This window comes from Passer domesticus, chromosome 4 (genome assembly GCF_036417665.1).
Source record: "Passer domesticus isolate bPasDom1 chromosome 4, bPasDom1.hap1, whole genome shotgun sequence".
NCBI classification, from domain to species: domain Eukaryota; kingdom Metazoa; phylum Chordata; class Aves; order Passeriformes; family Passeridae; genus Passer; species Passer domesticus.
Window position 1 is genome coordinate 82134568 of NC_087477.1, and position 27253 is coordinate 82161820.

General features: G+C 69.3%; 5 protein-coding genes across 7 annotated transcripts in view; 2 read left to right on the forward strand and 3 right to left on the reverse strand.

Annotated features, from left to right (window-relative positions):
- LOC135299728 (dedicator of cytokinesis protein 2-like) overlaps nt 1-7677 on the reverse strand; it is a 51039-nt gene extending 43362 nt beyond the window's left edge. The window contains exons 1-11 of one of the 2 annotated variants that reach the window (XM_064419099.1): nt 7549-7677; nt 3580-3663; nt 3450-3490; nt 3175-3230; nt 2958-3054; nt 2725-2873; nt 2295-2430; nt 2043-2197; nt 1581-1662; nt 436-571; nt 40-115 (exon numbers count right to left, since the gene is read on the reverse strand). In XM_064419099.1, coding sequence (XP_064275169.1) covers nt 40-115; nt 436-571; nt 1581-1662; nt 2043-2197; nt 2295-2430; nt 2725-2873; nt 2958-3054; nt 3175-3230; nt 3450-3490; nt 3580-3607 — 956 coding nt within the window. In that variant the 5' untranslated portion in view covers nt 3608-3663; nt 7549-7677. Of the gene's footprint in view, nt 1-39; nt 116-435; nt 572-1580; nt 1663-2042; nt 2198-2294; nt 2431-2724; nt 2874-2957; nt 3055-3174; nt 3231-3449; nt 3491-3579; nt 3664-5021; nt 5122-7548 lie in introns of those variants that run through there. The other variant, XM_064419098.1, reaches the window with a different exon arrangement.
- Nucleotides 7062-15569, forward strand: DQX1 (DEAQ-box RNA dependent ATPase 1). The gene is made up of 11 exons (XM_064419100.1): nt 7062-7918; nt 9341-9534; nt 11317-11692; nt 12350-12586; nt 12725-12824; nt 12904-13059; nt 13227-13418; nt 13490-13615; nt 14455-14645; nt 14726-14916; nt 14997-15569. The coding sequence occupies exons 1-11, from the start codon at nt 7625-7627 to the stop codon at nt 15172-15174; spliced, it is 2235 nt and encodes a 744-aa protein (XP_064275170.1). The 5' UTR covers nt 7062-7624; the 3' UTR covers nt 15175-15569.
- Nucleotides 15570-16672: 1103 nt separating this feature from the next.
- On the forward strand, nt 16673-19291 carry LOC135299732 (interleukin-12 subunit beta-like). Its single transcript, XM_064419104.1, has 6 exons — nt 16673-17499; nt 17791-18012; nt 18181-18289; nt 18373-18554; nt 18650-18798; nt 19062-19291. Exons 1-6 carry the CDS (start codon nt 17340-17342, stop codon nt 19200-19202), a joined length of 963 nt encoding a protein of 320 aa, XP_064275174.1. The 5' UTR covers nt 16673-17339; the 3' UTR covers nt 19203-19291.
- Nucleotides 19292-19906: 615 nt separating this feature from the next.
- On the reverse strand, nt 19907-21199 carry LOC135299735 (alpha-internexin-like). The gene is made up of 3 exons (XM_064419110.1): nt 20948-21199; nt 20371-20495; nt 19907-20307 (listed from the first exon to the last, which is right to left on the reverse strand). The coding sequence occupies exons 1-3, from the start codon at nt 21158-21160 to the stop codon at nt 20256-20258; spliced, it is 390 nt and encodes a 129-aa protein (XP_064275180.1). The 5' UTR covers nt 21161-21199; the 3' UTR covers nt 19907-20255.
- Nucleotides 21200-21347: 148 nt separating this feature from the next.
- Nucleotides 21348-26798, reverse strand: LOC135299734 (T-cell leukemia homeobox protein 2-like). Of its 2 annotated transcripts, none has more exons than XM_064419107.1 (3): nt 25694-26798; nt 23264-23397; nt 21348-22564 (listed from the first exon to the last, which is right to left on the reverse strand). In XM_064419107.1, exons 1-3 carry the CDS (start codon nt 26781-26783, stop codon nt 22190-22192), a joined length of 1599 nt encoding a protein of 532 aa, XP_064275177.1. In that variant the 5' UTR covers nt 26784-26798; the 3' UTR covers nt 21348-22189. The 2 variants fall into 2 exon arrangements, with proteins under 2 accessions (XP_064275177.1, XP_064275178.1); XM_064419108.1 differs by having other exon boundaries at nt 22210-22564; nt 23264-23501.
- Between the last annotated feature and the right edge of the window lie 455 nt (nt 26799-27253).

The window sequence follows — 27253 nt, forward strand, 5'->3', positions numbered from 1 at the left end:
TCCCTGCCCCCCAGCACTCCCCCCAGCCTCGGGGCTCACAGGTGGACGGGGATGAAGTGCTGCTTGTCCTCGTCGCTGTCACACGTGCCCTTGGTGATGTCGGTGATGTCCATCACTGCAGTGACACAGAGGTGGCACGGGTGGCACTCCCAGCCAGTGATCCATGCCCAGGACAGGATCGTGAAGGCAGGGGAGCTCCCCAGGTCTGTGCTGGGGGTCCCCTGTGCCAGCACAGGGCGGGTGTTGTGTCCCTTGGGCAGGGACAGCCCGGGGGGGACAGCGTGGGGACAGCCATGCAGAGGGCTGGGGTGTGCAGGCAGGGAAAAGGGACAGCGGGAGCAGCCCAGGGACACCGCAGAGCCTGGTGTGGTGGCAGGGGGGGTGCCAGGGTGGTGGCACGGGGGTCCCTGGGCGTGTGCACGGAGCCCAGCCCACCTGAGATGCCGAAGGGCCGGCGCAGCCCCGTGCTGAGCTTGCGGCTGTGGCTGTCGCGCAGGTCCATGCGCCCCACCCGGATGATCTGGCACACCAGGAACAGCCGCTCCCGCTGCAGGTCCGAGCTGCCCAGGTCCTGGGGGGCACGCAGGGGCCGTGTCACCCTGGCAGCGCCGCGGGGGACGTGCCAGCCCCAGAGCGAGGTGACCTCGGGGTGGCCAGGGGGACGCGGTGGGCACAGAGCCTCCCTGCTGCCCCGCACCGTGGGGACAGTGGCACACAGCCCCGCTGCCCTGGGGGCTTCTGTGCCCCCCGGGAGCCCCAAAGCCCCGCGGTGGGGACAGTGCCAGGACCGACGGTCCCAGCAGGTCACCCCAGGCCAGGCAGTTTGGCAAGCGGGGGGCAGCTGGCATGGGGTAAGGGTGTCAGGGTGGCCCTGTACCCCGGCTCCGGAGACACTGAGAGGGGATCGGGTCCCTCGGGGGCTGCCCCTGCACCAAAACCTCCCAGCGGCGCTGAGGACAAGGGACAGGGACACGCCACAGCGCGTGGGGACAGAGCAGCAGCGAGCAGAGCAGAGGGCATCGGAGATGGGCGAGAGCCGGGGGCCGGCAGCGGAGCCGAAGTGCTGATGCTGCTCATTAGCATCGATTTTCTCGCCTCATTTGCATATCGATGGCTCCGCTGCGTCCCGGGGGTCAGCGCTGCGCCGCAGCCAAAGCGCTGAGTCAGCAGCGTGGGACGGGCGGGGACGGGGCACCCCGGGACCCCCAGCACCGGGAGGGGCACCCCGGGACCCCCAGCACCGGGAGGGGCACACCGGGACCCCCGGCACCGGGAGGGGCACACCGGGACCCCCGGCACCGGGAGGGCACCCCGGGACCCCCAGCACCGGGAGGGGCACACCGGGACCCCCGGCACCGAGAGGGCACCCCGGGACCCCCAGCACCGGGAGGGCACCCCGGGACCCCCAGCACCGGGAGGGGACCCCGAGGGGTGGCACCACGGCGGGTGCCACGTCCCGGCGCCAGGGCAAGGATGTGCCAAGGGGCTCGGGGGGACTCGGGGGGACACGGGGCACCCGAAATGCTGCGGGTGGGGGCGGCGGGAGGCAGCAGCGCGGCTCCCCCGCGGTCTGCGCTCACCGTGAACACGACCCGGAGGTTGTTGAGCAGCTCGATGTCCTGGGGGACGCCGGTGCTGGCCCAGCGGATCACGTAGTTCTCGCTGCGGGGCGGGTCATGGCTGAGGTGGGCACAGGGGGGGCAGAACCCCCCCAGCTCCCACCCCACCGACCCCTCAGCCCACCAGGGTCCCCAGTGGCGGCACAGGCACTGGCACAGCCCGGCTGTCCCCTGTCACCCCCCTGGCCACCTCGGCAGCGCCTGGGGCAGGACAGGGATGGGCTGTGCCCTGGGATACGGCTGCAGGGCTGGCACGCCATGACAAAGAAAGGGACGTGTCCCTTCCCCCTGTGACCCCCGCTGGTCCTTGCGGGCTGGGCAGGAGGGGCGGGCTGGGGGAACGCCAGGACAAGAAGGGAGCAGCAGGACAAGAAGCACCCAGCGGAGCAGGGGCAGGCTCTGCCCTGAGCGCCGGGACCCCACCTGATGATGCGCTGCTCGCCGGGGTCGTACAGGGCCATGAAGAGCTGCGCCTCCTCCCCGATGTGGCACACGAAGTTACGCACGCACAGGTAGAGGTTGTGGGAGGGCGAAGCAGCCCCGTGGGTGCCATGGCCCGGGGGTCTCTGCTGCGAGCTCTGGGGGACACACGAGGTGGGGGACACGAGGTGGCTCAGTCCCTGTCACATCCCCCGGCACGGGGGACATCAGGCTCAGGGCTGGCAGCAGCCTCACCGTCTCCTCCTGGAGGCGCTGGGTGAGGGTCTGTGCTGCCCTCCTGTGAGCCTGGAAGAGGCTGATGACGCTGGTGCTGTCGGGGTCCAGGATGTTCTCGTGCTCATCCCGCACCACCAGGTCCAGCGCGAGGATCCTGCGGGGCCGGGATGGGGTCAGGCAGGGCTGGGGGCACACGGGGCCGTGTGTCCCACCGGGACTCACGTGTCCTCACACAGGGTCTGAGGGGACAGGACAGATCCCACTGGGAAAGGCGACAGGAGCTGGCAGCACGAGGAACATTCCTGTCCCAGCCACAGCCCCTAGCCCTCACTGTCCCCAGCCAGCTGGGGTGATGGGGACGCAGGGACAGCCAGCCAGGACACCTGGGCACCGCAGAGCCTGTGTCACTGGCAGATCTGAGGTCCCTGTGACCCGTCCCCGCCCTCACTTGTTGCCGTAGTCCATCTTGCCGGTGACCTCCTTGCGGAGCCGCAGGAGCTGGTCCTTGGGCAGCGTCCCCGAGAGCAGCTGCGAGCGCTGCTCCATCAGCTCCTGCATCATCCTCTTCACCTGCCCGTAGCGCTCCGTCTGCCCGGCCTGCGGCAGCACGGCGGGGTCAGCGGGGCTCGCCCACCCTGCCCCCGGATCCCCCCAGAGCCAGAGCCAGAGCCGGACCCTCACCACGTAGAGCTGCTTCCAGATGGTGGCCCACTCCCGCAGCGTGGTGGTGATCTCCTGCACCGTGGGCATCTCGGAGGGCACCGCGCTCTCCTCCGCCCTGGGGGAGGCACGGCGAGCCCTGCAGCGCCCCAGCACCGCAGCGACCCCGCAGGGACCCCGCAGGGACCCCGCAGGGGGTGGAAGGTGGAGCCCCCCCCCGCCCGTGCCCCGGACCTACCCCCGCTGCTCCACGGCCGAGCCCTTCAGCCGGATCAGCGAGGCCGGGAAGATGCCCTGAGGGAGCCAGAGCTGTCAGGGATGTCCCTCAGCGGGGCACAGCTGCGGGCTCCCAATGCCACAGGGTGCCCAGCCTGCCGTGCCCCGCTCAAACCCCACCATCCATCCCCCCAGGGGCACGGCAGGCTGCTGCCCGTGCCCCCTCTGCCTCGGCAGGGACAGAAAGCCACCAGCAGTGTCCCTGCTGCCAGCAGAGCCCAGCAGCCCCTCACCTACCCGGGCAGCCCTGTTCCGGAGCGAGTACCCGCAGTACCAGCCTGCCAGGGGAGGGGACATGGTCAGCCCGGCTCAGGGACAAGGGAGGGTGCAGGAGCCCACGCTGGGGTGCTCCCGGGGGTCCCCTTACCCTCGGAGGCCTGCAGGATGTGCACCATCTCCCCGACCTGCAGCGGGAGGTGATGCTCCTTGGTGCGCGGGAAGTTCCACACGGCTGTGGGAAGAGGGGCTGCGAGTTGGGAGCCCTGCCTGGAGCCCCTCGCCAGCCCCTGGGCAGCTGCACCCCACAGCCAGCCCCCCGCGGGTGACCCCCACAGCACCCCCCTTTCATCCCTGAGAGATGGGGCAGACCCCCGGCCCCACAAACAGCGTGAGACCCCCCGACCCCACACAGGGCTGGGCACAGCAGCAGCCCCCAGCCCCATTTGGCACTCGGGGACCCCTTATGGGACCCCTCTGCCTCCACCCACACCCTGGGTGCGGGTGGTCCTGCTCCTGGTACAAACAGGGAGACAAGTGCCAGCTGAGCCCTGCCCAGGCCTGGTGGCCCAGGGACAGGTCTGGTGGCCCAGGATCAGGGCTGGTGGCCCAGGGACAGCAGGGCTGGTGGCAGGGGAGGGGGGCGGTGCTCTCGGTGACCAGCGGCTTCCTGCCCGGCTGCGCTGCGGTTGTCCCCGTCGCTATTTCTGGCCCCAGGGACAGCTCTGGGCCAGGCAGCTCTGGCTTAGCCCCCAGACTGGGGCATGGGGGTCCCTGCACCCGGGGGTCCCTGCCAGGACCATGCCTGTGCCACCCTGAGCTCCAGGCAGGGCCAGCTCACACTGCAGCACCCCCAGACCCACCTGGGACCCCTCCCATCACCCTGACTGCCCATGCTGGGAGCAGCAGCAGCTCAGCCCTCGCTCAGGCACCCCCCAGGACCCTGCAGCAGCTCAGAGAGTGCAAGAGAAGGGTGCAGGAAACGGCCCCACAAAAAACGGGAAGAAGAACAGGGCTGGCCGAGCCAGCAGAAGCTGGGGGTGCTGCAGGAGTGGGGGTGCTGCAGGAGTGGGGGTGCTGCAGGGAGTGGGGGTGCCCAGGGCTGTGCAGGGCACGGGGAGCCCAAGCTGGGGGTGCTGCAAGGAATGGGGGTGCCCAGGGCTTTGCCATCCCCAACACCATCACTGCAAAGCCCCAGCTGGAACCTGAGGAAAGTCTTTGGGGTGTCTCAAGGCTCCCCCAGAGCCTCAGAAGCCGGGCTGAGCCCGGAGGGAAGCCAAGCCCCCACCCCAGTGCTCCCCACCCTGCAGCCTCCTGGTGCGGGGGTCCTGCTGGCACCTGCCCTGCTTGGCACCCTTCCCTGAGCCTTCTGCCACCAGCCCTGCAGCCCCTGCTTGCTCATTCCTGCACCCCGCCAGTGCCAGCGCCAGCAGCACAGGGACCCGCTCCCCTGCTCACACCACCACTGGTGCCACCACCACCACGGCCACGGGGGTGCCACGGATGTCACCCCACCCTCAGCACCCCATTCCGCCAGCCCTGCGCCCCTCCAGCCGAGTGGAAACCCCCACGGGGCCCCGCAGCCCCACTCACCCACGCCAAACTTCTCCTTGGTGGGCAGCCAGGGCGCCATGGCCACCGGGACACCACCGGGACACCACGGGGCCGCGCCGGGGGCCCGGGGCACTGCAGAGCCACGGGAGGTTCCTCCTGCCACGCTCCCCGTGTCACGTGTACCCCCTGCTTGTGAAACCCTCGCTTCCTCCACGCGCTCTGAGCGCGGGGGTCCCACCCCAGCAGCCTGTCCTGGCACGGGCAGCGGGGTGGGGAGGGAGCCCCCGGGACCCCCACAGCACCCAGCCAAGGGGCCGGGCTCTGGGGTCACTGTGTGGCCACTGGAGCGGGGCGTGGTGGCACCTTTGGGTGACCGAGAGCACAGAGTGCCCAGCCATGGCACCAGGAGCTGTGGGCCCGTGCCAGCCGTGGGGATCCTTGCTGGCACCAGGTTTTCACATTCCCTAAAAATTCCCTTCACCCAGGATTTTATTCCTGGGAAGCTGAGAAGCCTCAGAGAAAAGGAAAACAATTCTTATCTCATTTGCTTCTCCTGTGTTGTGCTCATGTGGAATGTGTTTGGAGATTGTTTACCCACAGGTGATTGTTTCACTGGGTTCTGCTGGGAGTTGTTTTCACTCTTTGGCCAACCAGGGCCAAGCTGTGTCGGACTCTGGAGAGAGTCACCAGTTTTTATTATTAATTTTTTAGCATTCTGTAAGTATCCTTTCTGTATTCTTTAGTATAGTATTCTTTAATATAATATGGATAAGAAAATAATAAATTAACCTTCTGAGAACATGGAGTCAGATGCATCACTCCTTCCTTCACCTGGGGCAACACAAACACACCAGTGCCTGGTTCTGGCCTGTCCGTGTGTCCATCCCTGTCCATCCCTGAGCCCCTGCAGCTCCAGGAGAGCGCGTGGAGCACCCTCACAGCCCCAGCCATTCCTGCCCCTGCTCTGCCCTCTGTGGCTGCACAGGGATGGGGGCTCGACCAGGCCCCGCCACCCCGTGAGCCCCCCAGGCCTGCTCTGAGCCCCCAGACTGGCACGGGTGTCTGTCCATCAGCCCCCACCGCCCTGGCGTGTCCCCAGACCCCTCCTGGCGTGTCCCCAAACCCCTCCTGGCGTGTCCCCAAACCCCTCTGGCGTGTCCCCAAACCCGCCTGGCGTGTCCCCAAACCCCCCCTGCCACCCGAGCCTGCTCGGGGCTCACCCCCGGCTGCAGCCCCCCGGGTCACCCCAGCCAGGACAGACCCCCCCGGGGCAAAAGCCGGCCCTGAGCGGAGCCGGAGAGCCCCGCGGGAGAGCAGAGGGGAATGTGGCACCGGCACCGGCACCGGCGTGGCACCGGCACCGGGGCTCCCGGGGAGCGGAACCGCGGGCGGGGCACTCCCGCAGTTCCGAGGTTCCCGGGGCCAGCAGGCACCGCTCGGTCCCCAGGGGCGCTGCCCGGTGCCGGCAGGAGCTCAGGCCGGGCCGTTCGCCGGTCCCGGAGCTCCACCTGCCGGTCCCACCGGGAGCCGCTGCGGGTGCGAGGCGCCGGTGCGGGGTGTCCCGTGTGGGGATGCCCGGCACCGATACGTGCTGGTACGGGATGGCCCGCTCCGGCAGCGGGAGGCCAGCACCAGTATGACCGGGACGGGATGCTCCGGTACGGAAGGACCGACAGCGGTACGGGATGCCCGGCTCCGGTACCACCGGCAGCAGTATAAGATGTCCTGTATGGAAATGCCCGGCACTGCTACGGGATACGCCGGTACAAGATGCCCGGCTGCGGTACGCCCGCTCCCGCACCGGGATCCCTAGATCAAGTACGGGATGCCCCGCACCAGCACCGAGCGTCCGGTACCGGGAAGCGCGGTGCGCAGAGGGGCTGCGGGCGGGCTCGGGCCACAGCCGCGCCCGCTGGGAGGCGCACACCGGAGCGGGAGCGGGGCCGGGGCCGGGGTCCGGAGCGGTGCCGGGGCCGGAGCGGGCCCGGGGCTCCCGGCGCGCGCCGCCGCTCCCGCCCCGCCGCCACATCCGGGCCCCGCCCGCCGCGGCCGCTGATTGGCTGCGGCGGGTCACGTGGCCGCGCCCGCCGGCGGGGCCCGCGGTGGCGCGCGCAGGTGAGCGGCGGGACCGGAACCGGAACCGGGGCCGGAACCGGGGCAGGAACCGGGGCCGCGGCCCGGAGGGGGTGCGGGGGACCCGCCCCTGACACGCCCCCGACCCGCCCGGTGCGCGCTGCTGGGGTCCGGCCCGGTGCCGGTGCTCAGGTGCCCGGTCCGGACCGTCCCGTACAGGTGCTCCGCCGACCCGGTCCGGCCCGTGCCGTTCGGGACCGACCCTCCCAAGGTGTCCGCCCTGTCCCGCAGCCCCTGTAGCCTGCTCGGTGCGGTCCCCACGCACAGCCCTGTCCGGTCCCCGCGCTCCGCTCCATCCCGGTGCCCCATCCCCGTTCCCGGTCCCCCACACTCCGGTCCGGTTCCCGATCTCCGCGGCCGTGCCACCCCCGTGCCCGCCTCCCCCGGTGTCCGCGGGTCGGGACGTGGCACTGGGCTGCCCCGGGCTCCTCACCGGGACGTAGCCGGGGGTGGGTCAGCGCCGGTGCCGCTCCACCCCCGCCCGCCCTCGCCGCTCCGCCGTCCCCGCCATGGCCGGCTCCGGGGCCCCGGCTCCGCTGCCCGGGCCCAGCCGCCCCGGCTCGGCGCTGCAGGACGACGAGGAGGAGGAGGAGGAGGAGGATGAAGAGCCGTCGCTGGGCTGCGACGGCGACCTGGAGGTGAACCCCTACGACGGGCTGCCCTTCTCCTCCCGGTACTACGAGCTGCTGCGGCAGCGCCGGGAGCTGCCGGTGTGGAGCGCCAAGTACAGCTTCATGGAGCACCTGGAGAGCAGCGGCATCGTGCTGGTCTCCGGGCCCCCCGGCACCGGCAAGAGCACGCAGGTGAGGGTGAGGGTGAGGGGTGAGGGGTGAGGGATGAGGGTGAGCGTGAGGGGTGAGGGTGAGGATGAGGGGTGAGGGTGAGGGTGAGCGTGAGGGGTGAGGGTGAGAGTGAGCGTGAGGGGTGAGGGTGAGGGGTGAGGGTGAGCGTGAGGGTGAGGGGTGAGGGTAAGGGGTGAGAGTGAGCGTGAGGGGTGAGGGTGAGGGTGAGGATGAGGGGTGAGGGTGAGGGGTGAGCGTGAGGGTGAGGGGTGAGGGTAAGGGGTGAGGGTGAGCGTGAGGGATGAAGGGTGAGGGGTGACAGTGAGGGCTGAGGGTGAGGGCTGAGGGTGAGGGTGAGGGGTGAGCGTGAGGGGTGAGGGATGAGAGGTGAGGGTGAGGGTGGAGGTGGGGGTGAGTGTGAGGGGTGAGGGTGAGCATGAGGGATGAGAGGTGAGGGTGAGCATGAGGGGTGAGGGTGGAGGTGGGGGTGAGTGTGAGGGGTGAGGGTGAGAATGAGGGATGAGGGGTGAGGGGTGAGGGTGGAGGTGGGGGTGAGGGTGAGCGTGAGGGTGAGGGGTGAGGGTGAGGGCAGCTTGTGGCACACACGGAGAGGGTGCCCGGGAGCACCGCACGGAGCCCGGAGGGGCGGGCGGGCACCGTGCTGTGCTGGGCTCCGGGCAAAGCTCCAAACCGGGATGGGGAACGGCCCCTCACGGAGCCGGGCCGCCCGATCCCGGCCCGGGGAGCCGGTCCCAGCTGCTGGTGACACTCGGGGACAGCGCCTGGCAGACTTTGACCAGGGAAGGGATTGCGGCGCTGCGGGGCCGGGTGGCCCCAGGCTGTCGGGTGTTGGCCTGAGGTGCTCAGCCAGATCGGCTCCCTGGGTGTGAGCTGCTGGGTTTCTGGGCTGGGCTGGCGCTGCCGGATCTGGGATCAGAGCTCCCGTGCGGGCCCCAGGGCCGGTGTTTTGGGGTGCAGGGCCCTGGGGACACTGAGGCACGGGCAGTGCTCGTGGGGGGATCAGAGGTGACAGGAGGAAGGAAGCAGGATTCAAATCCTTGGTGCCAAAGGGACATCCGAGTGGCCTTGGCACTGTCCCACACTGTCAGGCCGGGCGCTTGGCCAGCAGCTGCTCCCTGGTGACCCTTCCCTGTCTCTCTGTGGGGTTTCCCAGGCCATTGTCCCATGTCCCTGATGCGACAGCAGGGTGGTGGTGTCCCACACCGGGGCAGGAAGCTGCAGGTATGGGGCTCCTGTGACACCTGTGGGGCTCAGAGGTGACAGGAATGTGGAGGAACCATCCTGCCTGAGCTTTGAGCGCCTCTGGACAGCCCCTGGCCCTGGAAATCCTGCAGCCAGATCCACGGGGAGGGTCCTGGCACCCTTTGGAGGGGCACAGCGGAGAGGGGACAGTGCTGGAGCCACGCTGCCCTGTCCCCACAGATCCCTCAGTGGTGTGCCGAGTACGCCCTGTCCATGTCGTTCGCCCACGGGCTGGTGGCCTGCACCCAGCCCCACAGCCTGGCCGCCCTCAGCCTGTCCCTGCGCGTGGCCGACGAGATGGACCTGAACCTGGGCCACGAGGTGGGCTACTGCGTGCCCCAGGAGGACTGCTGCACGGCCGACACCATCCTCAGGTACGGCCGGGACCGCGGGGCCGCGCCGGGAGCGCTAATCCCGCTGAGCCCCGCCTAATCCCTTAATCCAGGCTGGCCCCGCTGGGCAGGGCACGGGCTGCGCCGGGAGGGGCTGTGCTGGGGAGGGGGCTGCCCTGGGGAGGGGCTGCCGTGGGGAGGGGCTGTGCTGGGGAGGGGCTGTGCTGGGGAGGGGCTGTGCTGGGGAGGGGGCTGTGCTGGGGAGGGGCTGCCCTGGGGAGGGGGCTGCCGTGGGGAGGGTGATGCCGTGGGGAGGGGGCTGCCGTGGGGAGGGGCTGTGCTGGGGAGGGGCTGTGCTGGGGAGGGGGCTGTGCTGGGGAGGGGGTGCCATGGGGAGAGGGCTGCCGTGGGGAAGGGGATGCTCTGGGGAGGGGGCCGCTCTGGAGAGGGAGCTGCTCTGGGGAATGGGCTGCCATGAGGAGGGGGCTGCTGTAGGGAAGGAGCTGCCATGGGGAGGGGCTGTGCTGGGGAGGGGGATGCTCTAGGGAGGGTGATGCCGTGGGGAGGGGGATGCCGTGGGGAGGGAGCTGCTGTGGGGAGGGGGCTGCTGTGAGGAGGGGGCTGCTGTGGGGAAGGGGATGCTCTAGGCAGGGGGATGCCGTGGGGAGGGGCTGCTCTGGGGAGGGGGCTGCCCTGAGGAGGGGGCTGCTATGGGAAAGGGGCTGCCATGGAGAGGGAGCTTTTATGGGGAGGGGGCTGCTCTCGGGAGGGGGCTGCTCTGGGGAATGGGCTGCTCTGGGGAGGGGGCTGCTGTGAGGAGGGGGCTGCTCTGGGGAAGGGTCTCCTCTAGGGAGGGGCTGCCCTTGGTTGTCACGGTTTAGAAAGCCAGGTGTGTGCTAAGGAAGGCAGGAGCCTCCCCTAAAATGGAGAATGTAAATCCCCTCCCTCTGAATTGCTATAAATTTGAAATTAAGGGGGCTCTCAGGCAAAAACATGGGAGCAGGAATAACAGTTCTTTACTAGGGAAGAAAATAAAAATAAAATAAACAATGCAGTAAACTAAAACAGCACTGGCAGAGTCAGAACACAGCCTGACACCCTGTGGGTCAGGGTGTTGGCAGCAGTCCAATTCAAATTGTGGCTGCAGCCCTCCTGGAGTGTCAGGTGTGGTTCTGCTGGAGCAGGGATCCTGTAGAAAGGTGGATCCTCTGGAAATCCAGTGGAAGAGGCAGCTGCTCCTCTGGGAATGCAGTGGAAAGGCTGTTCTGCTGTCCCAGAATCTCAGATTGTATCCAGGCAGGAATGTTTGGCTCCTCCCCTGGGCGGAGCATCTCCCAGTGGGATGCTGGAATTTGATCAGCCATGCAGGAACACTCACTGGCCACGAACAGAAGAGAATTAATAATTAATGACCCATTAACAGCAGATATCTCCTGGAGAGAGGATTGGTTTTTGAAGAGATAAACAAAACTGCCTAATTAACAGAAGAGAACTGCCCCATCTCCAAGAGGAGGCAAATAGAATAGACATTGCTTGGCATAGGATAGATGCCAAGGCATGGTGACAGTGTGGTGACAGCACACCGTGGCACAAGCAACAAACAGAATACATATTGCTTGCCAGTCTAGGATAGATGAAAGGGAAGGTGTGTGGCATGGTGGCAGTGTGGTGACAGCACACCGTGGCACGGGGAGCAAATAGAATACACACTGCTTGCCAATCTAGGACATGGGGAGTGGGCTGCTTGGGGAGGGGGCTGCTCGGGGAGGGGCGAGGCGCTGCCCCCAGCCCGGGGTCGGTGCTGACGGGGCCGGGCCGTGTCAGGTTCTGCTCGGATGAGATGCTGCTGCGGGAGATGACGTCGGAGCCGCTGCTGCGGCAGTACGGCGTGGTGGTGCTGGACGAGGCGCAGGAGCGCACGGTGCCCACGGACGCGCTGCTGGGGCTGCTCAAGGACGTGCTGCGCCAGCGCCCGGCCCTGCGCCTCGTGGTGCTCACCTCGCCCGCCCTGGAGCCGCGGCTGCGCGCCTTCTGCGGGGACCCGCCCGTGGTCAGGGTGCCCGGGCACGGCTCCCCGCCGCGCCTGCTCTACCGGGAGCGGCCGGCGCACGGCACCGTGGCCGCTGCCTGTCAGGCCGTGCTGGACGTCCACCGGCGCCAGGAGCCCGGCCACGTGCTCGTCTTCCTGGCCAGCGAGCAGGTGGGCTGGTGGGGAGCGGGGCAGGGGAGGTTTGGGGTGTTGCTCTCAGTGGGGAGCACTAAGGATGGCAGGGCAGGTGTGGTGCCTCTGTAGTGGAGGTGGGCTCGGGGGTTTGTAAATCAAAGGTGACTCCAGCGTGGACACAGGGGTTTGTAAATCAAAGGTGACTCCAGCGTGGGCACAGGGGTTTGTAAATCAAAGGTGACTCCAGCGTGGACACAGGGGTTTGTAAATCAAAGGTGACTCCAGCATCTCAGAGGGAGAGAAAATTATGAGGAGGACTCTAAATAATTACTTTATTATTCTACACTATATATGTTATATCTAAAGGGAATCTGCCATGCAGTCACTCTTGCTCACAGCTGCACAGGACTGCTCTCACCTCCGATTCTCTCGTGACTGTCTCGTGACAGTCCAGACTCACACACACACTTGGCCAAGGGAGCAAAACATCCTCACTCTGGGTAAATAATCTCCATATTGCATCCTGCTCTGGCACCACACAGGCACAGCAAGAGAGATAAAAATTACATTTTCTGCTTGTCTCACAACTCTCTGTTTAGAGGGCATGTGAATACCAGCACAACACCCTGACCTGGGAATGGGGACACTGCGGGTGTCAGCAGGTGTCACCTGTCCCCTCCTGTCCTTGCTCAGGAGATCTCCGAGTGCTGTGCTGCCATCCAGACGGAGGCCCTGGCGCTGAGCCCGGCGCTGGGCCCGCTGCTGGTGCTGCCTCTGCACCCCGGGGTGGGCCGGGCCGCGCAGAGGCTCTACGAGACGCCCGAGGAGAGCCGGGAGCGGCGTGTCATTGTCACCCACTGGCTCGGGGACTCGTCCTTCTCGCTGGGCACCGTGCGCTTCGTCATCGACTCGGGGCTGGAGCTGCGCAGCGTGAGTGGGACGGGGCACGGGTGGGGTCTGGCTCTGCCCCGCCTGCGGTGGGTGTGATGTTCCAGGCTGGGAGGAGGGGCCTGCCCTGGGGGGGTGGCAGGGGTCCCCCTGCAGTGTCCCACTCAGAGCCTCCTGCAGGTGTACAACCCCCGCATCCGTGCCGAGTCTCAGGTGCTGCGGCCCATCAGCCGGAGCCAGGCCGAGTCACGCATGCAGCGAGCCGCTGGCAGCCCCCCAGGTGAGCCCCTGCTCCAGTGTCCCCGCTCAGGACTGCCAGCAGGCTGTCCCTGTCCCAGCTCACGGCCTGTCTCCTGCAGGCACCTGCCTGCGCCTGTACTCGGAGGCCTTCGAGCAGCGGCTGCCCCCCAGCCCCGCGCCCCACGTCGGCGAGACCAGCCTGAGCCGCCTCGTGCTGCTGCTGAAGCGCCTGGACATCGCCGACATGGGCCAGTGCGACTTCCTCGACCGCCCAGGTGGAGCCCAGGGGGGCCAGGCACGGCGTGGGGGGCTGCAGCAGAGGGGCACGATGGCACAGCCATGGCTGTGGTCATCACTGCAGCCTGGGTTGTCTCTGGGGAGGGACTGGCGGCCTGGCAGGTGCAGGACATGGTGGGCAAAGCTGCCTGATGTCCCACACCAGCCCCCGAGTCGCTGATGCAAGCGCTGGAGGACCTGGACTACCTGGCAGCCCTGGATGATGACGGGAATCTGTCGGAGGTGGGGATCATCATGTCGGAGTTCCCGCTGGACCCGCAGCTGGCCAAGGCCCTCATCGCCTCCTGCGAGTTCGACTGCGTGGAGGAGATGGTCAGCCTGGCTGCCATGCTCACAGGTACCCTGTGGGCGGCATGGGGGCTGCCAGGGAGGTGTGGGGACACACGGTGACCCCCTGCCCGCCCCCAGCACCCCCCTGCTTCGTGCCCCTGTCCACGCACCTGGAGGAGGCCGTGGCCCTGCGCCGGCGGGCGCTGCTGCACCCCAACGGGGACCACTTCACCCTCATCAACATCTTCAATGCCTTCCAGCAGCGTGAGTGTGGCAGGGCTGGGCCTGGGGGGCTCACACCCCTGTGGGCAGCCCACAGACCCCTTTGTGTCCCCTGTGTCCCCTGCTCTTTCTGCTGTCCCACACCCCCTCCTGTGTCCCCTGTCCTGGAGTTGCATTCCTGACCCATCCTAGTGCCCAGCCTGGCTGGGGGAGGATCTGGGGGTCCCAGCTGTAGTCTGGGGGCTGTGCCTGTGCTCAGTCATTGTCACCACTGTGTGAAGGGGTCACAGACAGGGGCAGCAGCAGTGCTTCTGTGTACCCCAAGCCCCCAGCCCAGCGGGCTCTCTGCTCACCTGTCCCCACCCCATGGCACCACTGGCCTGTCCCCACATCACAGCCCCCACTGTCCCATCCCTGTCCCGACATCTCAGCCCCCACTATCCCACCCCTGTCCCCACATTGCTCACCCCACTATCCCAGCCCTGTCCCCACATTGCTCACCCCACTATCCCAGCCCTGTCCCCACATTGCTCACCCCACTCTCCCACCCCTGTCCCCCCATTCCTGACCCCACTATCCCACCCCTGTCCCCTGTCACTGACCCCACTATCCCACCCCTGTCCCCACATCTCAGCCCCCACTATCCCACCCCTGTCCCCACATTGCTCACCCCACTCTCCCACCCCTGTCCCCCCATTCCTGACCCCACTATCCCACCCCTGTCCTCTGTCACTGACCCCACTATCCCACCCCTGTCACTGACTCCACTATGCCACTCCTGTCCCCACATCACTGACCCGACTAACCCAGCCCTGTCCCCACATCTCAGCCCCCGCTATCCCCCCTGTCCCCCGTCGCTGACCCCGCTGTCCCTCCCGCAGACGCGGGTGACGAGGGCTGGTGCCGCAAGCACGGCGTGTGTGCCGAGGCGCTGCGCCTGGCGGGCACGGTGCGCGCCGAGCTGCTGGAGGTCATGCGCCGCATCGAGCTCCCAGTGTCGCCGCCCGCCTTCGGCTCCGACGCCAACGCCCTCAACATCCAGCGGGCCCTCATCTCCGGATACTTCCTCAAGGTGGGCCAGTGGGTTGTGGGGTGTTACGGGGGAGGTGTTGGGGTGTGCCGGGCACATCGTTCCCTCCTGGTCCCTCGCAGGTCGCCCGAGACATCGACGGCTCCGGGAACTACGTGATGCTGACGCACAAGCACGTGGCTCACCTGGCCCCCTCCTGTGGGTACCTGCTGCGGCCGCCCCCGCGCCGCCTGCCCCCCTGGGTGCTCTACCACGAGTTCACCATCTCTCAGGACAACTGCCTGCGCGTGGTCTCGGAGATCCAGCCCCAGATGTGAGGGGACGGGGAGGGACGGGTCCTTCCTTACAGCGGGGGCGTCCCTGTAGCTGGCTGACCCCACGCTGTCCTCGCAGGCTGGTGGAGTTGGCCCCGCAGTACTACCTCAGCAACCTGCCGCCCAGCGAGGGCCGGGACCTGCTGATGGAGCTGCGGGAGAAGGTGGTGGCAGCAGAGGAGGGGCCGGCAGAGCCGGAGCTGGCAGAGACGGCCGGGCGCGAGGATGAGCACGCGGACGTCTGCGTCCTGCAGTGAGCCGGAGCAGCGGAGCCCCGCGGTGGGGCTGCCTGGGCTTGGCCGTGACCCTGGGGACAGGGGAGCCCCGGGGACGCCCCGGGGGGGCTGTGTGGCTGCAGGGGCTGTACCGGGTCCCAGGGAGGCGCGGGCACGGCCTGGCACTGCCTCAGCGCTGCGCCGCCGTCAGTCGTGGGCCAGCGGCCGTGGGACCGCCCCGGCGCCTCAGAGCGTGGATTGGGGAGCGCTGGCCCCGGCCACGGGAGTGTTGTGGGCCCTCCCCACGGGGCTCCTTCACCCCGTCTTTCCCGGGGGTGCTGCGGGGCTGGAGGCATCGCCTGTCCCACTCCCCCCACGCCCGGGGCCGAGGGGCCACGCACGGGTCCCTCCTCCTGTATAAAGTTTTGTGACCTTTGCTCCTGGCTTCGTGTCCGTGACTGCAGCGAGGGGTCCAGCCAGGGTGGGGTCCAACCCACTGAGGAACATCACCACACAGGGGTCCGGCCAGGGTGGGTCCATCCCACTGAGGAACATCACCACACAGGGGTCCGGCCAGGGTGGGTCCATCCCACTGAGGAACATCACCACACAGGGGTCCGGCCAGGGTGGAGTCTATCCCACTGAGAAATATCACCACACAGGGGTCCGGCCAGGGTGGGTCCATCCTGCCCAGGGACATCACCACAGAGGGGTCCAGCCAGGGTGGGTCCATCCCACTGAGGAACATCACCACACAGGGGTCCAGCCAGGGTGGGTCCATCCAGCCCAGGGACATCACCACAGAGGGGTCCAGCTAGGGTGGGGTCCATCCCACTGAGGAACATCACCACAGAGGGGTCTGGCCAGGGTGGGCTCTGTCCCTGCCCCTCCCGTCTCCGGGATGGTTTCTGTCTGTGAGGCCTCACTGCCCTCCCACCCGTGTTTCGGGCGCCAGGCTGGGGTTCCAGCCATGCTGAGGCTCTGAGGGCATCCCTGTCCTTTGCCTCAGGACTTCCCCTCCGTGGTTGTGGTTGTTCTGCAGAAGCCAAGGGGAAGCTGCGGTTGGCGAGGTGGGGGCGAGCAGGGCCCCCAACCTGCTGCCAACGCCTGCTTCCCCCAGACAGGGCAGGGCACGGGGGCACCCCCGGGTGAGGCATCCCATCCTGCCTTCCCTGTCCTTTTGGGGTCCCCTGCAGTGCTGCAGCCAAGGGCTGAGCTGCTGCACGGGGCCTGGGAGTCCTGGCTCCCCATCCCCACCCTCAGCCCACGCACAGGGGCTTGGCTCTGCTCAGGGAGGGGCCTTGGAGGTCCCGCTGCCCTGTCCTGGCCACAGTGGCTCAAAAGGTGAGAGCTGGGCTGCCCCACAGCCCCACTTCCCCTTTGCTTTCTAGGAACTGCAGAAAGTACGTGAAAGAGTACAGTGCTCCCCGGCCAGGGTGGGGTCTGCTGCATGCCCTCGATGTGGGTGCCATCAGTGGGGTGGCAAAGAGGCAGCTGGTGACCCCATTGATGGTCTGTGTCCCTACGTCCTCATCTCTGCACACCATCCCATGGGACACTTAGTGGCCCGAGGAGGGGAGGGAAGGGGTGTGCCAACCTGTGCCCCCAACCTGGGGGCATCACCCCGAGCCTCTGTGGAAACCCTCCCCTCTCCTCAACCCACCCAGGGGGGCCCAGCCCTGAACTGCCCCTCTCCAGACCCCCAGCACAGGTGCTGACAGACCTCACAGGTCCCCCCATCCTTAGCAGGGCACTGTGGGGGTTCTGTGCACAGAACAGCACAGAACCCCCACAGTGTGCAGAGGGTGCAGACCCTCAGGTGCTGCAGGGGCTCGGGACCCCTCTGAGAGAGCTGGGACCACCCAAAACCCCAACAGCATCCCAGTGCCCTGCACTGCCCGGGTGTTCCCAGGGGGACCCATCCCCTGGCATTTGGGGACAGGGCAGGGCAGGGTGCCCAGTGCCCCCTGCCCCGGGAAGTACCAGCTGTGGCGTGGGTGGGAGGCAGGGGGCTGGCTGAGCGTGGGTCCCATCCTGCAGTTCTGAGAACTGTGATGCTGCGGTGACTGCACCTTGGGGCAGCCCCATGGAGTCCAGCCCAGTATAAGAGCGCAGCCCCCGGCTCTGCCGAGCCCACCAGAGACACACGCTGAGGTAGGCACAGATTTGGGGGGCTGGGGGGGTCTCGGGGGCATCCTGCTCCGGGGATGCTGCTCCCAGGGCTGGGGGCTCTGCCCTGGCTGGCTGTGCCCCTCTCCTGGGGTATGGCTGCCCTTCCCTGCCCTTTCCCTGCCCAGATGCTGGTGCTGGTGGCGCTGGTGCTGTTGGTGGTGCCTGCAGAACCCCTGACTGCCTTCCCCCCGAAGTGTGAGTGCTGCTCCGGGGGCACAGGGGAGGCCTCGGAGGGGGGACCTGGCTGGGGCAGCTGCAGGGGCTGCAGAGGAAGCTGAGGGAGTGGGGAGCATCCCAAACCCACATCCCTCTGATAGGGGCTGGGACAGCTCTGCTGGGAGCCGGAGGATGGGCACGGGGATGATGTGGGGTGGGGATGGGGTGAGGGAGCGGGGGGAGGATGTGGAGGGCAGGTTTGCGGGTTTGGGGGACAATCTGCCCCCACCACAGCCCACCTCTGACCCCTGGCTCTGCCTTCACCTCCAGTCCAGGTGGGGAAGCTCAGCCAGGATGTGGTGGTGCGATGTGACACTTCAGAGCAGCACATCTACTGGACGCTGAACGGGGACGAGGAGCCCATGGCCGAGCTGGTGCCCGAGGGCCAGAAGCTCACCATCCTCGGCTTGGACCTGCCAGCCACTGGCAACTACAGCTGCTGGGCTGGCCCTGTCCTGCTGGACTCCACCTACGTGGTGGTCAGCAGCTCCCGTACGGAGGGGCTGGGGCAGCGGGGGTGATGAGGCAGGGGGTGGAGGGCTGAGCGCCGGGAGATTCTCCTGCCCGGCCTGTGACACGGGGGCTGTGCGGCCGGGGGCAGCCCCTTGCAGGGAGGGGGACTTCGTGCAGCCCCTGAGCCGCCACCCCTCAATCCCTCAGGCGATGAGGAGATCAACGTGTCCTGCCAGGCTGAGTCCTACAACGGCTCCTTCCGCTGCTCCTGGCCCGGGCCGCCCTCTGCCGTGTTCCGTGCCCGCCTCGTACGCAGGTGGGTGCCCCGGGACCCCCCAAAGCCCCGGCAGCACCGCGGGCACCCCGCCCTAAGGGCTGCCCGCTCCTCCCTCCCCGCAGCGACGGCTCCGTGGGGCCCTGGGTGCCGGTGGCCGGCGAGCACGGCCGCTTCAACACCAGCCTGGCAGACCCCCTGTTCTGCCCCTTCGGAGAGGAGCTGCGCCCGCTGCAGCTGCACCTGGAGGGGCTCTCGGACACCTCCCACCTCAACCTGTCCAGGCACTTCTTCCTGCGCGACATCGGTGAGCTCAGGGGCGGCGGGGTGGGGGCGTCCAGGAGGAGCTGCAGGCTCCGGGGGGAGGGTCTCAGCCCCTGTTCTGAGCCCCTCTGTCCGCAGTGCGTCCTGATCCGCCCCAGGAGCTGATCCTGCGGCAGCGGGGGGAGCAGCTCCACCTGGCCTGGGCCCCCCCGGCCTCCTGGCCGCTCCCCAGGTCCTACTTTGCACTGCTCTACCATCTGCAGTACGAGCTCCGCAACGGCACCCAGGTATCGGGGGGAGGGGTCTCTGCCCAGGGGGACCCTGCACAGGCTGCCCCATGTCCCCACCCTGCCCCGTGCCCACCCTGCCCCATCCCCGACCCCTCGCTGTGCCTGGGAAGATGCTCAGCCATGGCCCCTCCTCACTCTGCTTCCCTTCTTGGGGCGATGAATTGTCACCCCTGGCTGTCACCCCAGCGCTGCCGGGGTCAGGGGGTGCTGTGCCCCCCTCCCCGAGGCTCTCCCCAGACCATGCCCTGCCGCCTTTGCAGGTTGAGCAGTTCGTGGAGGGTGCGGAGGAGACGCCGGTGCCGGCGGGCGCGGGGCGGGTGCGGATCAGCTGCCGGGACCCCTACAACCCCCCGGCCTGGAGCCCCTGGAGCGCCTGGATGGACCTCGATGCACCCCAGTAACAGCGGCTTTGAGGGTGCTGACCCCACAAACGGGCACCTCCTTTCCCCAGAATGCCTTCACAGAATCCCTTTACAGAACCCCCATCCCTTTACAGGATTTTCCCCTCTATTAAAACTCTGGGATTGGCTTTGCCACCACAAACCCTGCTTGGTGTCTGTGGGAAGGGGGGCGCTGGGCCCCCACAGCTCCTCGAGGAGCTCCCGGCTGGCACAAAACTCAGCCCTGGGGTCCATGGGCATGGCTGGGACAGTGCTCCAGCCCAGCCCGGGGACAGGCGGGGGAAGGGTCCCCACAGCCCTGCCCAGCTACACGCGGCTTCCCTCAACTCCCCCAGCCCTCAAAACCCTCCCAGCTCTGCCTCCTTTCCGGGGGCTGCGGTGGGACAACGCCCCCAGACCCAGGAGCAGCACCCGCCCCACATCCCGGGGAGCAGGATCCCCCCGACCCCAAAGTGCCGCTGATGGGGGGGGGGGTCAGGGACCACCCGTCACTCTGGGGGGGCTCAGTTTCTACCGAAGACCCCACAATGCACCCCCTCAGTGTCCCCGTGCCGTGCCCAGCTCGGGGGCGAGGGGCTGCACCAGGCAGGAGGGACCCCACCCCCACAGCCCCCCCTGAGCCCACTCCCCACGGAGCCCCCCACAGACCCCCGGAGCACAGCCGGGGGTGCCGCCCGCCCCCCTGCAGCCGGGCCGGCTCCGGGTGATGCCACGGGGCTTTATTGAGGCGCTTCCACACGGGGCTGGGCCGGGACCCCCACCCCGGAGAGGCTGGTGAGTGCGTGCCCCACGGGCGCTGCCCTCCCGGGGGTCCCGGGCCAGGCGGGCACGCACAACTCCGGGGGACCGCGGAACGGGGGGACAGAAGGACCGGGGCTCCGTGAGTCCAGAGGGGTCCGGAGGGTCCCGGGGAACGGGACTCGGGGGGGTCTGGGGTCCGGCGGAGGAACCGGGCTCCGGCGGTGGGGCTGAGGATCCGGTCCCGGCACCGTGCGTCCGGTGGTAACGGCGGGGCCGGGCTCCGCTGGTGGCACCGGAGCTCCGGGGCTCCGCTCACGGCGGGGCCAAGCCGCCCAGGCGGAGCTCCTCGCTCTCCAGCATCTCCCTGGAAAAGAAGGGCCGGGGTAAGCCCCTGGCCCCCCGTGCCCCCCGCGCCCCCCTCGCGTACCGGTACGCGGCGATCTCCGCCTCCAGCGCCATCCGCAGCCGCAGCAGCGCCGGGTACTCCCGCAGGCACCGGGCCATCTCCGCCTCCGCCGCCCCGATCTCCCGCTCCAGCTCCGCCACCCGCTCCTGAGCCGAGCCGTCAGCAGCGCCGGGGCCGCGGGGCGACCCCCGGGACCCCCCATCCGCAGGGACCCCCACCCCCGGCCCGAACCCCACAAACACGGACTCCCGGCCGCTGGAACTCCGCAGCGCAGCCCCCATCCGGATCCCCGGGCAGACCCCCGCCCCACACGGACCCACGGGATCCCCAACACCCACCCACAGTGCCGGCCCGACCCCACAAACCCCAGCTCCCAGTCCCACCTGAACTCCCCCATCCCGCCGCTCCCGGGGCCCCCCACCTCCATCCGGACCCCTCCCCATCCCCACCCCCCTTCTCCCCATCCCTCCGGGCATCCAGCTCCAGCACCGCCCCCCCAAACATCCACCGCCCTCCTCCCATCCCAGCCCCCATCCCAGCCCCCATCCCGCTCCCTCCCAGCCCCCCAGGCGCCCCCCGGCTCCCCCCCGGCCCGCACCTGGTACTTGGCCAGCTCCCCGCTCCGCCGGTCCCGCAGCCCCTCCAGCTGCCGGTGCAAGGCGCCCACCGCCCCCCGCAACGCCTCCACCTCGGCGGCTCGGGCTCGCAGCAGCCTCCGGTAACCGGCGGCCTCAGCACGGGCACGGAGCACCGCCTGGCCGCCGCCGCCGCCGCCCCACCGGCACCGGGGCCGGCCCTCGGCCGCGCTCATCCCGCTGCTAACGCGGTTCCACCCCTCCGCGTCACGGAACCGCGGCCAATCCCGCCGGTACCGGCTGCCCGGCTCCTCCCGAGAGCAACGGAGAGGGGGAGCCCGCAGAAGCCTGTCCCCCAAAAGTGGGGCGAGGGGCTGCAGCACCGCGGGTAGCGGCGGGGTGGGGGGCAAGGTCGAGTTCAGGGTCAAGGTCACCGTTGTTAACCCCCCCCACGCCCTTTATCCCCTCCATCATCATCATCAACAGAGGCTGGAATCGGGCTGGATGGTCCTGGAGGGGGGAACCCCCACTCAGGGGGGGTCACTGGGGAGGGGGTGCAGAGATTTGCCAGAAGAAGGGGGGATTCAGCCCCTGTGCACCCCGCGAGTGTCCTGCGGGTCACGCCGAGGCTCAGTCTGTGGGAGGTGACTCCCGGGGAATCCATCGGCACAGGGGGCACCCCGAGCCCGTGGCGGGGGGCTGCACGGGCACGTCCAGGCCCAGGGAGCCGACAGACCAGTGTGTGGGGGGCTGGGGGGCCCAGACCGTCCGTCTGTCCCACCACGGGGTGGCCAAGTCCTTCTGCACAGACGGAAGCCGGAGGTGGCAAACTCCGCCCGGGATAAGGCAAGTGGTGCGGGTGGTGCAGACCCCGCTGCCAGGGCGGGGGGCTTCCAGCACCAGGAGTGGGAGCTCCACGCCCTGCCCTGCTCCAGCTGGGCTGGAGGCTGTGGGGCCCAAAGGAGCCCACGGAGCTGCTGGTGGGGGAGCTGCAGAACCCTGCCCATCCCTGGGCTCCCGGGGCTCCGGGCAGGGAGCTGCAGGTGTCCATGGGGTGTAGAGCACCAGCCCTTGGCAGGTCTGAGCAGGGGGCTGCAGACATCTGTGGGGTGCAGGGGCCCAGCCCTGGGCTCCTGGGGGGCAGGCAGGGGGCTGCAGAGGTCCATAGGGCATGGGGGCCCATCCCTGGGCTCCTGGGGGTCCACCCACAGCAGGGCTCCATGGGGGTTTGGTGAAGCCTTGAGTCCAACCGCAGGGCCACGGCCTCACTGCTGGGTGGTCCTGGGGGGCTCTCCATGGCAGGGAGGGGGCTGCCAGCGCGGGGCTCTCAGGAAGCTGCAGCCCCTTCCCTGCCACGGTCCGTGCCCAGAGCCCAGCGGGCTCCCAGTGCCACCTCCCGGCACACCAGCAGCACCCAGGGCCCTCACACCACAGAGGCCACCCCGGAGACCGACGTCACCTTGTTGTCCTCGGCCCAGGGCTGGAGGTTCTGCAGGGCGTAGAGCGAGGAGTTGTGCATGCAGAGCGGGTCCTGCGGCAGCGGCTGCGCCAGGCTCTTCTGGAAAGCCTCCTGCTGCAGGTGCAGCATCAGCCGGTTGGCCTGCTGCCGCTCCGCCTCGCGCTCCTCCGCCGTCTGACGCCTGCAGACACCCACCCAGGCTTGGCACCGGCCGCAGCTGGCACCGCCACTACCCCTCGTCCCCTTGTTGTGACATGTGACGCGTCCCATAGCGCCGCCAGACCGCGCGCAGGGCAGGCCATGGAGTGGGCAGCCCGTGCCATCCGTCCCCCGTGCCTCCCAGTGCCAGCCTCTCCTGGAATGCGGGGCCTGCTGCTGGAGGGATGTGGGGTTTGGGACTGCCAGAGGGTATTGGGGTGGTTCTCATAGAGATTATGGGGTGGCTGTCAGAGGGTATTGGGGTGTCTGCCAGAGGGATCTATTGGGGTGTCTGCCAGAGGGGTATATTGGGGTGACTGCCAGAGGGACATTGGGGTGGCTGGCATAGGAATATTGGGGTGGCTGTCACAGGGATATTGGGGTGTCTGCCAGAGGGACACACAGGAGTGGCTGTAAGAGGGATATTGGGGGGCTGTCACAAGGATATTGGGATGTCTTCCAGAGGGATATATTGGGGTGGCTCTCATAGAGATTATGGGGTGTCTGCCAGAGGGACACACAGGAGTGGCTGTAAGAGGGATATTGGGGTGCCTGTCATAGGGATTATGGGATGGCTGCCAGAGGGATATACTGGGATTGCTGTCAGAGGGATATTGGGGTGTCTGCCGGAGGGGTGTGAGCATCACAGTTGTGGCAGCCAGCCCAGGGCCGTCCCTGTTACCTCCACTTGGTGCGGCGGTTCTGGAACCAGGTCTTGACCTGGGCGTCCGTCATCTTGAGGGCCTTGGCCAGGGTGGCACGCTCGGCCGAGGCCAGGTACTTCTGGCGGTGGAAGCGCTTCTCCAGCTCGCAGATCTGCACGCGGGAGAAGGACGTGCGCGGCTTCTTGCGCTTGGGCGGCGTGCGGTTCTGGTACGGGTGCCCGATGCGCCGCGTCACCGCGAAGGGCGACAGCGCGGCTGTGGGGACAGCGGCGTGAGGGGGGCTCGGGGTGAGCCCAGCAAAGCACAGCAGAGCAGGACCCCGGGGGATGGCGGGGGCTCAGGACTGTGGGCATGGGGGGCACATGGGGGTGCTGCCTGGGAGAGTAGGGGAGGGGGACACCCAGAGCTGTCCCCACCTTGGGGAGGACTCGTCCCCTTTCCTACCCCCCGGCACAGCCACTCCCCCAGCCCTGCGGTCGGCACTGGAATGTCGGGGTGGGTGGGCTGGCCCGGTCACAGGGACATCCAGCCCGACTGCAGAAACCCACCGAGCCCTGCCACAGCCCCCGAGGAGCCTCCCCAGCCCTGCCCGTGAGGGGATGGGACCACAGAAGCTGTTGGGAGGCACACAGTATTTCTTTCCATGGGCCAGCAGTGCCTGGGCTGGCCACTGCCAGGGGCCGGGGAAGGGGACGTCCCTGCCCGGCTGAGGTGTGAGCCAACCTGGTGAGGCCAACGTGCCAAACCCAGCCTGGTGAGGTCAACGTGCCACATCCCAGCCCTGGTGAGGTCAACGTGCCACATCCCAGCCCCAGAAGCTGCCGGAGGGAGCATCAGAGCAGCGAAGCAGCGTGGAGGAAAGTGAAGGCCTGGCCCCTCCTGCTCAGCCTCGACCAAGCCGTGACCCTAGGGCACCACGTCCCCATGGCGCCATGGCACCACAGCCGCCACCAGGGCCAGCGCCGCGTGGGCAGGGCCGCACATGGCCGGGAGCACGGGTGGCCATGGGGCCACAGCCCCCCACGGCACAGGGTACAGCACCCCAGGGACCCCCTGGCACCTCGCGGCCGCGCCCAGGAGGCCGGCTGGCCGCCGGCGGGGGCGGGCAGGGCTGAGGCAGGTGGAGCCGCGCGGCCGGGGGGACGCAGGCCCCCCGTGCCCCTCCCCGCGCGGGGCGGCCGCTCGCCGGGACCAGCTGCCTCCTGCCCCAGCCCACCCCAAGGCCGGTGGTGCTGAGTGATGGCTGCGGCTGGGAGACCCCGCGTCGGGGAGGGGCTGCCCCATCCACCCAAGGCTGGCGCCAGGCAGCAGACGAGGACGTCACCCGCCACCCCTGCACGGGGACGGTGCTTCGTCACCGCTGCCATGGCGGGCTGGGCCGGGAGGCGAACACGGTGCTGCTGGCGCCCCGGTGGGACCCCCACGGTCCCCAGCCTCCTGCCCCTCACTGCCCCATCGCCCACACAGCCGGGACTCGGCCCCCAGCCTGCACGGCCTCCAGCCTTGTCCCCGCAGGCGGCCACACGCTGTGGACGTGGCAGTGCCGCCATCTTGGGTGGGAGCAGAGCGCGGCCAGGCCGGGGGTCCCCAGCACCCACACCCGCTCCCAGAGCCCGGGACCCCAAGCTCAGCACCCCTCCTGCTCCTCGGGTGCTGCAACCAGCACCCCTCACCCCAGCGCTGCTGCTCAGCCCCCAGGAGCAGAACCTCAACCCCTCGCTGCCTCCCCAGCGCCCGCGTCGCCGCCCTGGGCTCTCCCACAGCACTGGCACTGTGCTCCACACCGATCCGGGATCCCGTCCCCAGACACCCCACAGGTCCCCCTGCACCCCCTGCACCCCATTCTCCGGGGGTCACAAGGCACGGGACATCTGCTCTGTGCAGGGATGGGCTTTGTGCTCAGCCCCACGGTGGGTCCCCCACCCTGCGCCGTGTCCCCACAGAGCCCCCACATCACATCTCGCACCCGCAGAGCCCCCACCCCACTCTGGGTTCCAAGGGAGCCCCCACTCCGCACCCACCCCACACCCGGCTCCCCACAGCCTCCCGGTTACGGCGGCACAGCGTCGCCACCGGCACCTCCGAACCGGGGAAGGGACCAAACACGGAGTACAGCTCCAGACCGGAGCCCGCTGGGACCCCCCGGGCTCCACCCGGGAGCCACCGGAGCAGCCCGGTGCCGCGGTGGAGCCGCCGGTAGCCGCGTCTAACCCGAGCCGCTTCCGCGGGCCCCGACGGCGGCGGGCGAGCACCGGGCGCTGCGGGGACCTGTGGAGCGCACGGTCCCGGCCATCCCCGTCCGACCCCCGTGTCCGCCCCGCGCCGCGCCCGCCGGACCGCGCTGCCCCGACGGAACGGCGGGCGGGCCGGTGCCGCGTGGGTCCCCGGAGCCGTCCGTAGCCGCCGGTAGCCGTCCGTAGCCGCCGGTAGCCGTCCCGCCCGCTCACCTGAGAGCCGGTCTTTGGCGATGCGGCGCGTGGTCTCCATCCAGGGGAAGGTGAGCCCCGGCAGCGCGGGCCCCGGCGGCGGCGCGGCGGGCGCGGCGGGCGGCGCGGCGGGCGCGGGCCGGTGCGCCGGGACGCGGATGACTCCGGCGGGCGGCGCGGCGGGCGCGGGGGTCACGTTCACGCTCACGTTCATGCTCATGTTGAGGTTGTAGGAGCCGAGCGGACCGGTGGGGCCGTAGCCGCTGCCGTAGAGCCCGTAGTCGGGCTCCGCCGCCGCCGCCCGGTGCGGCCCCGTGGGCTCGGGGCCGCCCAGGATCTGGTCGATACCGAAGCTGATGGGCTCGTGGGGCGCGGGGGGCCCCGGGCCGCCGCCCTCCCGCTCCATCCCGGCCGCGCTCAGAGCCGGCGGGGCGCGGGCATGGCCGGGGGGCGGCGGGGGGCGGCGGCGGCGACGGGCACGGAGCGCCCGGTGCGGGGCAGGACGCGGTGCGAGGTGCGGCTGCGGGCCCGGAGCGAGGTGCGGGGCAGGTGCCGGGTGCGGGTGCGGGCCCGGGGCAGGGTGCGGGGCATGGCTCGCAGCCGCTGGCAGCCCCGGGGCGGGAGCGCGGGTGGGCTGCGGGCCCCGGCGGGACGCGCTTTTCTGCCCCTCTCCATCCGGACCGGCCGAACTCCCACCGCCTGCGCCCTGATTGGCGGCCGCGCCCCGTGATTGACAGCCCGGGGCCCCGCCCCCGCCCCGGGACCCCCCCGCCCCCGCCGCTCCAGGCCCCCGCCCCGGCTCCGGGACGAGCGGACGGGCCCGTCGGGTCCCGAGCGCCTGCCGTGCACCGACGGGCTCCGCACCCGTTCGCCCCGCCGGGGCGGCCGCCGGGCCGCCTACCCGGTCCACCGGAGCCGCTGTCGCATCGGGCAGCAGCGCGGCGCCTTTTCGAGTCCCCGCTCCGTGCGCAGCCCCGTCGGCGCTCCCCGCCGCCGCTCCCGGGGCGCACGAAGCGGCCGCTGCCCCAGCGCCGTTATCGCGGGGCGCACGGACCGGCGCCTGCCGTGCGCAGGGTTCGCACCGGGCGCGGGTCCCGCCGAGCCCGTTCATACGGGAGCGAACGGACCTGGCGGCCCCGGAGCCAACGCGCCCGGTGCGGGGACCCAGGGTTGTTCCGACCCGCCGTTCCCAGAACACGGACACGTCCCGGGACACGGATCCCAATCTCCTCGAGCCGCCGTTGCCGGTAGCTGGGATCTCCGTTCCCGGGAAATCGCCTTTCCCGGGGCACCGAGCCCACGCCGACCTTCAGTTCCCGGGCCATGAATCCCCCTGCCCCGGGACCTGCCGTTCCCGGTATCACGGACCCCATGTTCAGGGGGATGGAGTCCGACACCCCTGGCCCCGCCATTCCCGGGGACAGACCCCGCTTCCCGACCCGCCGTTCCCTGGGACGGACCCCTGTTCCCCGCCCGCCTGTGCCGGTCACAGAGCCCAGCCCGGCCCCGTCGGCGGGCGGTAACGGCGGCGGAGAGCGGCACTGTCGGGTCTTCCGACGACTATCGCGATAGTGACGCGGC